Source organism: Orbicella franksi, chromosome 8, assembly GCF_964199315.1.
Source record: "Orbicella franksi chromosome 8, jaOrbFran1.1, whole genome shotgun sequence".
Lineage (NCBI taxonomy): Eukaryota > Metazoa > Cnidaria > Anthozoa > Scleractinia > Merulinidae > Orbicella > Orbicella franksi.
Window position 1 is genome coordinate 17,686,745 of NC_138152.1, and position 15,044 is coordinate 17,701,788.

The 15,044-nt window shown below is 41.5% G+C and overlaps 1 protein-coding gene across 1 annotated transcript in view; it reads right to left on the reverse strand.

The window, feature by feature from the left end:
* Positions 1–1,131: 1,131 nt before the first annotated feature.
* The window catches only part of LOC145495182 (uncharacterized), a 36,494-nt gene continuing 22,581 nt past the window's right edge, over positions 1,132–15,044 (reverse strand). Inside the window, exons 15-19 of the mRNA XM_081474761.1 lie at positions 11,691–11,976; positions 5,984–6,201; positions 4,549–4,677; positions 4,360–4,451; positions 1,132–3,676 (exon numbers count right to left, since the gene is read on the reverse strand). Coding sequence (XP_081330887.1) covers positions 2,188–3,676; positions 4,360–4,451; positions 4,549–4,677; positions 5,984–6,201; positions 11,691–11,976 — 2,214 coding nt within the window. The 3' untranslated portion in view covers positions 1,132–2,187. The remainder of the gene's footprint in view (positions 3,677–4,359; positions 4,452–4,548; positions 4,678–5,983; positions 6,202–11,690; positions 11,977–15,044) is intronic.

A 15,044-nucleotide genomic window follows, 5' to 3' on the forward strand; every position in this document is an offset into this window, starting at 1 on the left:
GATTTTTTTTTGTATTTTTCCCACCCCCTCCCCCCCTTCTCCATCGCTTTTCTAATGAACCGTCCGCAAATGAGAAAACCACAGCTTCAATACAAACAAATATATCTCCCGGGCGTTATAAGGGCGACAAACAAACGAGCTTAACGTTGAAAACTGTTCTGCCTAACAGTTTTTCAAAAGCCAAAACCACAATCCCTTTTAATCTTCTTTAATATTTGTCCAGCCATACCTTTTTTTGTACTGATCTGATGTGTTATTAAAATGCTCCCTCACGGTTTTGTGTGGTTTTATTATATGGAGAAGAGTGTTTTACTGGGAACTAAACTACTCGTAGATTCCATACGCCACTTCATCCGGGACCCGAGTGGCGTATTTTCCGTATGTCACCTTTGTGAGTGTCGTATCGTTCAATGACCTCACGATTCCCGCCTTTTGCTTTTGTTGAATTGGTTTCTCCATATAATAAAAAGAACATTACACGTTGGCTCGAAGATATGAATTTTATGTTCTCGTGGCAAGAACAATATCTCACGAGTGAGCGAAGCGAACGAGTGAGATATTGTTCTTGCCACTCGAACATAAAATTCATATCTTCTCGCCACCGTGTAATATCCTCTATATATTTGGCGGCAATTTTATGTCATAATTTGGCAAAAATCCGTGACAGAGAACAATAGCTATACACGTGCGTTATCAACGTCTGTACATTTCGATACTGTCCCTTGCAAAACCAAATTCTGCGCATTTGGGGAAATCCGAGTTATGACGGCATTGATTGATGGCACTTATAGTACACCTGTTTACCTTGAGCAGGCTTTTAGGCCGCTCCGCAAAATTGAACATATCTAGAATATTACGAAATTCGAAGGTAAATCCAAAAGAAAAATTAAAACAAAAGAAATTGTTTATTCAAGCCTCAACTTCAGTGTGGTTTCTTTTGTTTTACATGTAATCCCTAAAGCCTATTATATCGATTTTAAGGGATAATTTTGGAAATACGACGCCGGGATCTTCCAACGTTTGAACGTTCAAGATCGCCGAATCTACGCAAAGTTTTAGCGGTGGCACTTACACTAGTAATATCAAGTTCAACACGTGCACACGCGCGCGGCTGATGAGTTACAAGGCAACTGCAAAACAAACTCCTTTATTTGAGGGCAAAGGCGCTCGACTCAACTCCTCGTAACTGTCATAAATATCAATATTTACAACGTAATTCGTAAATTTATTATTATACACATGATCTATTAGTTAAAACTATAGCGCAGCGAGAAATCTGGTACCCAGATTTTCACCGGATTGAAAGAAAATGTTCTGCTTGATTAATATGGTCTGGTTCCTTTACTGGTATAGCATGAACGATTAGGTGTCAATCTGCATTTGTGTTGTTTTAAATTGCTGGTGAACGTTTCATGATTGAGGGCCAAATCGTTTAAGAGCCCCTTAAGACACTTTAAGGAAGCAGCCATGACTGTTAAGAGCCATTCATTTAAATACACATTCTCACTTTTTTTTAAGATTCAAATCCCACTAAGGTTACATTGCGTTTAACCAGAATCGCATATAAACAACTCTCACTTCAACGAAAAACAAATAAACAGAAGAACACCACATTGTGTAGAGAAAATCTTATTGACATCACTCAGTGAGTATCTAGAGTTGTTTAAAATCAGAGAATAACGCTATGGCTGTGCTCTCTTCACGCATTAATGAATCTGACTTTGCAGTTGAGGGTCGCGCTCATAAGTAATGTGGGTCAACTCACAAAACTGGCACAAATATTGTCGAGGACCATTTTGGAACTACCGAAACCCTCTATTTCCCCACCCCCAATTCCTCCCCCTCTCCAGGGGGTGGGATAAAGGGTCAATTGTAATACATCCGTGGGCAAAATTAGCAATTTCATAGTATCAGTTCATTCTGGGATAGTCCACTTCCGCAGTAACACGAAAAGTACGGTCTTGCACATCAAACGTTCCTCGTTTTGTCACACTACTCTGTACACGGATGTTTCATATCAAGCCTCTAAATGCTATCAAAGTAATAAATAACGAATAAAATCTAAAAATTGTCAAATCAATAATGTTAAAAAAGTAAATTATGACGACAATTCCTATGTAAATAACACCACTACTTATGAATCATTTAAGCTCGATTTGGAGTTTCCAAGCTAAGTTTTTAATTTCTTTAAGAGACAGCATCAGATGAATTCTTTTGAGCGTCCTCGCCAGGAGAGGAAGCACCTGCCACTCGTTCATCCTCATTATCCAAGCCTTCTTGTTTGTTATCGTTACCCTCCTCTTCTGTTGAAGACGTTCTCTTAGATGTCTCTTCATCATCATTAACACCCAGGTCCACGGAAACAGGATCCTGAGGAGCTTTGCCTTCTTTATCCTGTCCTAGTGATTCTTGTCCAGTGCTTTCTCCTGGATCTTCCAAAATCTGCGGTTGCTCTCTTTGAGGAGATTCCTGCCCCTCCTCGTTTTCTGACTGCTGAGGGTCCAGCTGGGGGTCCAGCTGGGGGTCCGGCTGGGGGTCCGGCTGGGGGTCCGGCTGGGCGTCCGGCTGGGCGTCCGGCTGGGCGTCCGGCTGAGAGTCTGGCTGGGGGTCCGGCTGGGGGTCCGGCTGGGGGTCCGGCTGGGGGTCCTGCTGGGGGTCCAGCTGAGGGTCCTGCTGAGGGTTCGGCTGAGGGTCCGGCTGTAGGTCTTGCTGGCGGTCCTGCTGGGATTCATTTCCCTCTTGGTCGTCTTTAGCCGGGGCAACGTCTTGATGTTCGGGATGTTCTGCATCAGGCAACTGGCCAGCTCCCTCCGCAGGAGCAGCATTTTCCTCAGCAGTAGAATCCTCTTTCTCACTCTGTTGGTCATCACCCGATGGTTGTTCTCTGTCATCTGCTTCCTTATCTTTTTCTTCTCTACCTTGTTCCTCCTGTACTGTACCCGGCGGCTCCTCACCCTGCTCGACCTCTTTTACTCCCTCGTTTTCTTTTTGCTCTTGTCTTCCTTCACTGTTCTCTTGAGTTGAAGGGTATTCACTAATAGTTTCCTCGTGAGAAGTCTCTGTACTGCCGCCTTCAGTAACTAAACCTTGTTCTCCACTGTCTTGCTGTGGCTGGAGCGCGCTGAAGTCATTCTCATGCTGTTCTTCATCTCCGCCAGTTTCCTCGGGCTCGTTCCCTCTCTCTCTTTCTTTAAGAAAATCCTTCACTTCATCAACTATTTCCTTAGATATTTGATTCATGGGTAGGAGTGTAAGGTCGACAATTGACTTGTTAGCTTTAACTGCATCAAACAACTTTCTTCCTCCTTCATCGCCAATTTTGTTTCCTTCCAAGTCAACAGAACGAAGGCTTTTACATCCACGTATTCCTTCAGCTATGCTAATCGCTTCTTCATCGCCAATCTTGTTAAAATCAAGAGACAAGGTTTCAAGAGTACTGTTGGTTGACAAGGACTTGCTTATATTCTGCCAACCCTTGAGTTGGATGGCGTTACCGCTGATCGTCAGGACAGAAACAGTGCTGTTATGCTCAATCAGTTTAGCGATGTGTTTGGCGCCATCTTGAGTTAGGCCACAGTCTCCTAAGTCCAGGTTCATGATTGACGTGTCTGTGGTTTCTACAATAGCGTCAATGATTATTCGTACTCCTTCATCAGTTAAAGGATTCCCATGCAATCTGAAAAAGGTTAACAAAAAACAGCGCTTAGGTACTGAATGCTTGACAAACGACAAGGCTGATTTATTAGTACATCTCTTATTTCAAGTGTCACCTGCATTAAACGTATGTCACCTTAGAAACAAGAAATGCTTCAGGTTAATTAACCCCACAGCTTTCTTACGTCTTTAACACCGCACAAAAACTGACAGTTCAAAAGTTTACCGACGAACAACGAAGAAGCTATTAGAACATCAAATTTACATTTACATTTGGATTCTTGCAAGGTCGACCAGTGTCACAAGAGCAAGATTAAATAAACAAAATTGAAATACAAAAATAAATAGGAAAAGCTCGAATACTTCTTGAAAAAGCTATCTTCATGATACTTAAACAGTTGTCCTTGTTTAAATTATACATTATTAAGTTTAGTAAAACGCTTTTGAAGCTGTTTATCATTTAGCTGGTCACCATTCTTGCAATCGGTCGGAATCAGCTCTTCCATCTCAACTCTCGCGAGAGAGCTGTTAAGAAGTCAGTCTAAAGGGTTACAGTGCTATAATCTATTTGAGGGTCACAATCGATCATAATCCGTCACATCTACGGATTTGGTGGAAATACAATTATGTCAGTACTACTCCTTTAGTCTTCACAAAACAAAACAAAACAAAAAATTCAACAAAAGTAACGTAAAACGCACTCACAATAGCATTCGAAGAGACTTCTTTTGCCTGATAACGTCAGCCAAGTGTTTAGCACCTTCCGGTCCAATGCGATTCATACTTAGGTTCAGCATCTGGGAAAAAAAAAAACAATTTACCACGTAGACAAATATCCTCTCTAGATCTTCACAGTTATCAGAACTAGCATTAAGTTAACCGTTTAAGACTTACCTTTAAAGTGGGCGCGTTTATCAAAGAAGGTGCTAGCGTCGTTAGTACACTGTCATCTCCTGAGGTATTTCGGAGAATGACCGTTCCCAGATCTTCTCTGGAATCTATTATTTTTGCAACCTCCTCAAACTGCAAATTATGAAAAGAGAAATGAATTAAAACAGCAGCTTTCAACAATTTTTAAAATGATACCGTGTGGCACTAAGTTTTTGGAGTAGTTTATTTTTGCGAATCGGCGATTTTTCGTATTTTGAGGGAACTAATTTTTGCGATTGTAAAAGACTGATTTTTCTTGCTGGGTACTAATTTTTGCGGTTTTCGGGAAGTAGCGTTTAATTGAAATTACAACATTTTTGCATTTTTTTAATTGAAATGGCAACGCATTTGACGAGTGAAACAACATGTAGAGATGCAAAACGCACTAATCCAGTAATCGGTATCACTCTATCACTATAACATCGACCTCTTGTACGGAGTTGTAGGTCCTCTTTTCAATGGAGTACCTTCAGACGATCCTTCCTGTAAACCTTTTTTTTTACTTCTGAATGTTTTGTTTCTCATTTCATCGTTTTGTTCCTGAACGAAAGAGACATTTTAACTCGTTATGTTTGAATGTATAATTTCGCCAGTGGAGTAATTTTATGGGGGAGAAAGTATTTGCGTGAAATTTCTGCGGATCGTGGAAAAAATCGCAAAAATCGCAAAAATTTAGTGCCCCACGGTGTACAAAAAAAAAAACAACAACAACAACAACAGCAGTTCATTTGTGCCAAAAGGAACAGAAAGAAGTCTTTCCCAAAATTTATGATCTAATACGAGAGGTTGCTAACACGGCACCCTTAATAACAATAAAGAACTAATCTAGGTCGGATGTCCATTGAATATTGCAGTTAAGAATAAAACAATTATATGACGAAACCTTAGTCTTATACTTAATTTAAATCTATAGTTAAATACGATCGGCGAAAAACAACACCCGCGTCCAGAGCACACCAAAGGTACGATTAGTCAAAGTAGACTCACTATTGGTATCATCCGTAGAAATTCGATCCGCTGACATGACCTTGGTTAATTGACATAATTTGGTTAGTCTACCCCTGATTTAGCCACGGCTCCTTCTTACTACACCAAGCTTTTATGAATGTATCATAACGAGCCGAAGTTAAAATTAGCTGAACGATATCTCTACTTCTTGTCCAACGGTCATTATATTGGGAAGCAAGGTTGACTGGTTTTAGTTTCATGGTATCTGTGAATAAACTTTGTACCGTCATGGAAACAATATAATGACGGAATTGTGGTTTAACGAGCAGGACGGATCTTACACAAGACAATTCATTCTCACAGGGCCTCTGTCTACACAGGAAACCTCATTAAAACCCTTTAGGAGTTGGGGCTATCATCCCTTCCAAAGGCAGTAGCAAGTTACATTTACCTGTTCCTTGGTTAGTGAAACACCAACCAATTCAACATCTTCTTTTCCTTCGAGTAGAGACTGGACCGAGCCATCATGCTTGGTACCAGGCTGCACGCCAATAGCCTTGAGCGCCTGCTCTGGTAACTGACCGGAAGAAACTAGATCTGGGTCACTTCCAGGGTCTTGACCGGGTCTTGATTTTGCCTCTCCTCTTTTCTTCTTCTTGGATTTGCGAGCTAATAAGCGGTGAATAACAAAGCGTTGATACTTACGACCAACAACACCTCGGTAAGGTGCATGAAATAATTACACAGAATCGAGGAATGAAGTGGAAATGTTCTCACAAAAAAATATCATTCTTCTGGCCTAAGCATAGATCTTTTTTTTAATACAGCCACAGCATTGTGATTAGCTAATCTGATACTAAACGACAACACGTATTGCGGAATCCACTTAAAGGTTAGATGAATACACCATCATTAAAAACTGCATTATTGGATCAGGGGCGGATCCAGGATTTTTCTTAGGAGGGGTGAATCATTAAGGAATGGCGTAACTGACTGGTAAGGTAAAGAAATTTTAAAAGCGAATATGAAGAAGAAGTCTTCATCTCGAGGGGAGGGGGGTGCGCATCCCCTGCACCCTTCCCCTAGATCCGCCCCTGTGGATAATGTAATTCAAGAGTTTTCATTGGCTTAGCGATCGTGGTATATTTCTTGATTAACCTAGTTGATTATCTGAACTCGGTAAAATCAGTTACCCTTATCTTAGGCACATGTAAGCGCACAACAACTTTAAGAGTGCATCCACGGTAGGACCAGGCAGGGGCGGCACAAGCTATCTCGCCGATTTCGATGAAACTTGGCCAATTTGAAGGGGTTCAGCCAAAACTACTTCAGTCTAAGTTTAAGAAAATTTGGTCAAAACTGGGGGGAGTTGACCACCCCCCTTGTTTTTTCAACAAAAATGACCAAAAATAACCCCAAAAATGGTAAAAAGGATAAAGCTCTACTGTTATAAGAATTCAACCAAATCTTTTTAAATTTTCCGTGAATGTTGTCCTATCCAAAGACAATCTACTGTCTACGTTTCGTTCTTCTACGACTAGTTCCTATTACACAAGTCGTCTCAGACAAGACCCCCTCTCACCCAATAGTGAAAACTGTTAAAATAGCCAAAGTTTTGGGCAAAATATCTCCAATGCTTCAAAAAACGGAGCATACCGTCTAAAAGGTGGGACTTCATACTAACACTATCTGCAAAAAAATCTTTGGGCACTCACTGAACTATTCCACAAGAGTGCTGCAAACACTTCGTCCACCACAGGGTACTGGCGTCAATTTTTTTCATTATAACGCGCAAATTCGGTAATTATGACACAGCAACAGACAGAAAATGTCACAAAATGGTTACAAACCATACACTTTAATGAAATAGAACCATTTCTATCTAATCGCTCAAAAAAAAATTCGCCCACTACAGGGTACCCACGTCAATTTTTTTTTTTTTTTTCATTATAACGCGCTAATTCGGTAATAATGACATAGCAACAGACAGAAAGTGCCGCAAAATGGTTACACACCATAAACCTTAATGAAATAGAACCATTTTGAAGGCTTTTGTTTGTCCTAAGCCATGAAAATAACAATCGGCGGCTTAATGATGAGCTCTATTATTGTATAAGTGAACTATGTGACAGGACTTACTCTTTGCTAAGTTAAACACGCGAGTCTCGATCTTCCATAATAACTCGATCTTCCATAATAACTACAAAGAAAACAAACTTTCGCCCTAAAAATACAAATTGATGCGCACGAATCGACTTGTTTTGTTTTCTTCTAAAATTTGGAGTACATGTATAACAGTTTAGCAATACTAAATGTTCAACTGGGGCTTACGATATGTAATAGACCTAACAGCCCAGATACATCAAAAGATTCACAGGCTTTCTATAAATAGACTGTTGATTGCGAAAAGGCGTGCACGTGCATGGATGATATTTCAAAGTGTTCTATATCGTTCGCAGTTTTTTTCCTTGAATTCTTTCGTCAGTGATGTAAGGGCGCACTTGAGAGCATTACAAACAACACAATCATGTGTAGCCTCTGAGAGAGAGCTGATACTTTCCTGTGTCGGTTTGTTTTATGAGGAGGGTGAGGATATGGTTATTTTTCCAGAGCATCGCGCTTTACTTGGAGTAAAATAATGTCCTTCAAGAAAGTGCCAGCATCCGCTGCATGGTCGCCGTAAGGGTAAAGTATCCAGAAGGGTGAATTTGAAAATTTCGAAAGAGATAAAGGAAACGTTGGACGTTTTGGTTCCCGTAGGCTCAGGAAAGGATGGCCACTAAATGTAAATACGGTTCTTATGCATGCTTTGGTTTCTTGATGATTTCGCCCCATGTAAGGGAATCAAGACAGTTTTCGACTCTGGATTCCACGCAGTGGATTTCGGATTCCAGTCTTTGTCAGTGGAACTTGGGTTCCAGATTTCAATCATTAGTGGGATTTCAGATTTCTTGAGCTGTATTCCGGATTCCAAAGCCCAAGATTCCGGATTCCACAAGCAAAAATTTCACGAATTCCTGAATCCGGATTCTCTTACATGGGGCTAATGATTGACTAATAAATAGTTTAATCAACTGTTTTATTAATATACGCAATGTTAGAGTGGGAAAGGAGTTTTTTTTTTTCTTTCTTTCTTTCTTTTTTGTGGGAAGGGGGGGAGAGGATGGAAGATCTTGTAAAAAATTAGTTATAAGTTATTGGGTATAATATTTATTTTGGAAAAGAAAAACAAACAAATAGGCAATTGTGTATTGAATTTTGATCTACAAGAGTTTTATTCTATTTTGAAATCTTCCAAGTCAATTTGCCTTTCCGTTGTTTTCTTTTTTTGTATGTTAGCTAGATTACCTTCTAACAGGAGCCCATGGTCATAGGCTCCTGCTTCTAATCGATCATTTTTCCCAGGAGGGGCGTAAGGCTGGGCACTTCTCTCAAAAGCTACAGTGACTATACTGCAGGCTGTTATCATTGCGCATTTCTTCTTCTCAGTCTTCCAAGCCTTGCACAGCGCGTTGGTGTCCGCACAGCTCGTTGTGACTTCAGTGAGGCCTAAGCTGAGCAGTGGCCGCCGAGCTGCCGCCCTGAATATTAGGTGCTACATTAATGTGGACAATGACGTCAGGACAGCCAGTGACATGAAAGCTGCTATCGACTCGCATGGGGGCATCGAAGGTTGCTACTCAGTGGTGCGCAAGGTTGACGAAAGGTCCCAAAACATGACCAAGCACTTGCTTAGTGGCATACAATCTTTGAACAAATTTGTGTTCACTGAAAGTGGAGAGATCATCGCTTGTCGGGCCCACAATGTCGGACCTCGAAAGATCTTTTCCGCGGCGTCGCTGGCGCGTCTCGCCACTTCTCAAGGCCCCACGAACTTACAAGTTTACTAGGCGTTCAATAGTCCTGACATGTTCACTGGTGTCTTCCGTGCCCTTTCTAGCACGAGAGAAAAGTAGCCTGCAGTACCTCCAATGGAGCCTATAGCCGTAGAAGGTTTCAGCTCGAAGAAGAAGAGAGTGTGGTATTTCGCTGCCCAGAGGAGGGTTGTATAAAGGTTTACCAAAGTCACAGCAGCCTTCAGCGACACCTTGATACCGGGAAACACCTTCTGGCGTTAGAGAGAGAAAGAGAGAGTCCACGTACGACGTGATAAGGAAAAAAGTGGGCAGAGACGTGCTAGTCAATTTCTGGTAGCTACATGGAAGCAGCTCATCCGCACACATCTGCATCTGCCTCAGTTTCCCACAGCCAGTTGGGAGACGCACCGCCAACAGCTGACATGGGCTGGGCACTAAAAGAGACCAAGAAGCCTGCTCATTTCACCACCAAAGTGCGCCAATATTTGCGTGAAGTATTCCTTCAAGGGGAGGACACCGGGAATAAAGCAACGGCTGAGGATATAGCAGCACGAATGAGGTCCATGTGAACCGCTGAGGAAACGAAGGTGTTCACCAAAGATGAGTGGCTGACATCTACCCAGATTTCCAGATATTACAGTAGATTGGCCGCATTAAACACGACGAGCAAAAGCAAATTTCATTATACAATCATTCTAACGTTCAAATAGACAATGTAAGCATTTTGATAGTATTCTGTGACTCGCGTGTTTGACTTAGCAAAGAGTAAGTCCTGCGAGTGCTTATACAATAATAGAGGCCATCATTCAGCCGCCGATTGTTATTTTCATGGCTTAGGACAAACAAAAGCCTTCAAATTGGTTCTATTTCATTAAAGTTTATGGTGTGGGATTATTTTACAGCCAAACGCTTTTCTTCTTTTTGGGCATATTAGGCAACCAACATTTAGACGTAAGCCAATCAATATATTTGCAGCAGAGCGAGGTCTTTTTGATAACGTTTTCTGTATCAACATGGTATCAAGATGCGATGTCAGTCGTGCCAGCTTCAAGCAAATGTATTACTCCTTTATTAGATGAACAAAAGCAAATTTCATTATACAATCATTCCAACGTTCAAATAGAGACAATGTAAGCATTTTGATAGTGTTCTGTGACTCGCGTGTTTAACTTAGCAAAGAGTAAGTCCTGTCACATAGTTCACTTATACAATAATAGAGCTCATCATTAAGCCGCCGATTGTTATTTTCATGGCTTAGGACAAACAAAAGCCTTCAAAATGGTTCTATTTCATTAAGGTTTATGGTGTGTAACCATTTTGCGGCACTTTCTGTCTGTTGCTATGTCATTATTACCGAGTTAGCGCGTTATAATGAAAAATAACAATTGACGTGGGTACCCTGTGGTGGGCGAATTTTTTTTTTTTTTTTTGAGCGATTAGATAGAAATGGTTCTATTTCATTTAAGTTTATGGTGTGTAACCATTTTGCGGCATTTTCTGTCTGTTGCTATGTCACTATTACCGGATTAGGGCGTTATAATTAAAAAAAAAAAATGAAGTGGGTAGCCTGTGGTGGGCGAATTTTTTTTCTTTAAGCCATTAGATAGAAATGGTTCTATTTCATTCAAGTGTATGGTGTGTAACCATTTTGTGACATTTTCTGTCTGTTGCTGTGTCATAATTACCGAATTTGCGCGTTATAATGAAAAAAATTGACGCCGGTACCCTGTGGTGAACGAAGCGTTGGCAGCCTTCCTGTGGAATAGTTCAGTGAGTGCCCAAAGACTTTTTTGCAGGCTCCCACCTTTTAGACGGTATGCTCCGTTTTTTGAAGCATTGGAGATATTTTGCCCTAAACTTTGGCTATTTTAACAGTTTTCACTATTGGGTGAGAGGGGGGTCTTGTCTGAGACGACTTGTGTAATAGGAACTAGTCGTAGAAGAACGAAACGTAGACAGTAGATTGTCTTTGGGTAGGACAACATTCACTGAAAATTTGAAAAGATTTGGTTGAATTCTTATAGCAGTAGAGCTTTATACTTTTTACCATTTTGGGGGTTATTTTTGGTCATTTTCGTTGAAAAAGCAAGGGGGGTGGTCAACTCCCCCCCGTTTTTGACCAAATTTTCTTATACTTAGACTGGAGTAGTTTTGAGTGAACCCCTTCAAACTGACCAAGTTTCATCGAAATCGGCGAGATAGCTTGTGCCGCCCCTGCCTGGTCCTCTCGTGGATGCACTCTTAATACGTGCAGAATAATATAAGCGTCACATTGAACAGTGCCCTAATATGATCTTGTACCTGTTTTGCTTTCATCTTCGCTGTCGCTGCTTTCGCTGCTGCTGCTACTGCTGCTACTGCTGCTGTCGCTGAGCTCTGGAGACCTGAAGGTATCGTCCCGTTCCTGAGTATCATCCTGAGTATCACCCTGCTTGTGCTCCTCCTCTGGATATCTGCTGTCATCCTGTCTTGGGGACTCCAAGGGAACCTGTTCAAGGAGGTCCTCAGATTCCTGTTCAGCTTCATCTACTCCTCGATCTTCTTGGTCGTTTTGCTCTGCGACTTCTTCTGGAACATCTTCTGGATTCTGAAAAATACAATTCATTATCAAGGCAAATTTACAAATTTCAATTCAAGGAGAATTTACCACACGAAATGTAACACGCTACTCTTTAAGAAACTCCGAAAACAAACTAGTTGTTCCCTTTCCACGAACTAACTACCTCAAAAATAGTTCTTATTGGACTGGTGCAACCCTCTGGAACAGCCTACCCTGTAGCCTTACAGAGGCTAACTCGGTCAAAAAATTTAAGCGCTTACTCAATCTCGAATTTATAAAATAGATACACGGCATTCATGGAAAACAGGTTGCTATTAGTGCATAATTTTTTAATTATACAGGAAATGAACTTGTAATGGATTTGTAAACCCTGATGATTTTTTCTATAACGACTGATTAAAGATTAAAGATTAAAGATCTCAATATTATTAATATTTACGACCTGCACAATAATTTGTTCCCAGTGTATTTTGTTATGCCGTCTGAAAACGAACGATTTATTCCATAAACGCAACAAAATTTATAACAATATTCATCTGCTCTTCGACCCGAACGTCCAGCTCGTTTTTTCGTTTACAACATGTCATCACTCGGACCTAGTCTCCACTCGGTAAATAGGCAACGCGCCTTACACAAAATGAACACAAAATTTCAGTTCGGAACATCCTCCCGCCCGATGCAGGGAGTGCATCACTACATGTAACTTGTCAACCAAGTTCAATAGAGTTCAACTAAAATGTTCAACAAGGTCTCATAAAGTTCAATTAAGTTCAGCAGCTAAGTCAGCATCAGAGCTTTCAAACAGGTGTAACCGCTGTACTGGACGACGGGTAAGACTTCCAGATGAGGTCCGCAGGGTAACGGACCGGACAAGACCGTCACGGCCTGTGTGGGTGTCTTCCACTCGTGCACGTGACCACTGACCCCGAGCTACGCGATCCTCACTTACTAGGACCAAGTCACCTTTGCAGATTTCACGACCAATCTTGTACCATTTCTTGAGAGGTGTCAGGGATTTTAGGTACTCTGCATGCCAACGCTTCCAAAATCCATTTACAAGCTTCTGGTGATACTGAAAACGTTTGGTGAGGGCTCTTGAGGTCTGTTCTGAAACATGAGTGTCTTTAGTCGGACACGCTTGAAGATTCCTGCCAATCAAAATCTGTGCAGGGGTAATCACACTGTAGTAATCAGGGTCTGCACCAAGGTAAGTAAGAGGACGACTGTTCAGCTGTGCTTCAATTTCAGCTAAAATAGTAGTTAACTGCTCGGCATCCAACATTGCTTTGGCAAATAGTTTCTTCAGTGGCGTCTTGACACTCTTTACAAGACGTTCATAAAAGCCACCCCACCATGGGGCTTTTTCCACAATGAACTTCCACTGAATCTTCCTTTCAGACAAAGCACTTTGGGTCTGGTCTGATTCCAATACTCTCCAACATTGCTGTAGCTCCTTGTTAGCAGCCTTAAAAGTTTTTGCATTATCTGACCAAATAATGCTGCACATTCCTCTTCTTGCAATCATCCGTCTAAGAGCAAGGAGAAATCGCTCAGTTGTCATATCACATACCAACTCCAAGTGTATTGCACGGGTAACTGCACATGTAAATAAACAGATATAGACTTTTTCACCACTGTCTTTCAAATACAAAGGACCAGCAAAGTCTAGACCCACGTTAGTGAACGGTGGTGCAGGCTTAATTCTGTCTTCAGGAAGTGGTGCCATCTGCTGACCAAAGGGTTTTGTTTGGTAATGGCGACAAATTAGACAGTTCCTTAGTGTCTGACGGACGGTCGATCGTCCCTTGATCACCCAAAATCTCTGTCGCAAAAGTGACAAAGTGTGTTCAACTCCAGCATGTAGTTCACGGCTGTGAATATCATCAATTAACAACTTAACAACAGGATGGTTAGAAGGCAGGATAATAGGATGTTTCTCCTCTTCTGGCAACAGTGACTTGTGAATTCTTCCTCCAACACGAAGAAAATGACTAGTCGGACACATAAACAGGTTTAAATTGGCAAGGTTGCTGTCCTTCACTGGACCATGCTGTTTACATGACGCAATTTCTTCAGGAAAACCTGCTTCTTGTACATGAGATATCAACCATTCTTCTACATTTTGTATCTCTAAACCAGTTAAAGGGCTGTCAATTCTTTCCTCTTCTTTCACTCTTGAGTTGCTAACGAATCTTCTGATCCAAGCAACAGTTCTTAGCAAGCGACTATACTTGCTGAATCTTGTGAAGTCAATAAACGGCTCTTTGGGTTGCACAACACAACTGACACTAGCTTTACTCTTCCTCTCTGGGTTAACAATTTCACTGGAGGGTTTTGACCTTAAATCCTCGGGCCAATCTTTTTCGGACTCTTGCAACCAAGAGGGTCCTTTCCACCACAAATGACTCTCTCGTAACTGACTTGCAGATAAACCTCGGGTAGGTAGATCAGCTGGGTTCTGCGGTCCTGGACAATACCTCCAAACACTGGGATCCAGCAACGACTGATTTTCAATAACACGATTAGCAACAAATGGTTTCCACTGTGAGGCTGCTCCTCTAATCCAGTGTAACGTTGAAGAATTGTCTGTCCAACAAACAATGCGGCTAATGGGACAATCTATTGCACCTTTGACATAGGTGCAAAGTCTAGCAGTAATTACAGCAGCCATCAACTCTAAGCGCGGTAGGGTAATCTTCCTTACAGGAGCCACTCGGGTCTTGGACATCACAAGACTGGTAGATACCCTTCCATCTTCACAAACAACTCTCAGATAAACTGCAGAGGCATAAGCAACTTCTGACGCATCACCAAATGCGTGTAGCTCTACTTTGGGGTTCTGACCTAATGGCAAATCAGTGTAACATCTAGAAATTTGAAGGTGTCCAAGTTCAGAAATCTCTTGAACCCACTGATTCCATTTCGATGAGACCTCCATGGGAATTTCCTCATCCCATCCAACACCCTTGGTCCACAAGCTTTGAAGAATTAATTTTGACCTCACTGAAAAGGGTGCGATTAGACCAATTGGATCAAATATCTTTGCTGCTAAAGACGCCACCTTTCTTTTAGTGTACACTGTCTTTGATCTCGAC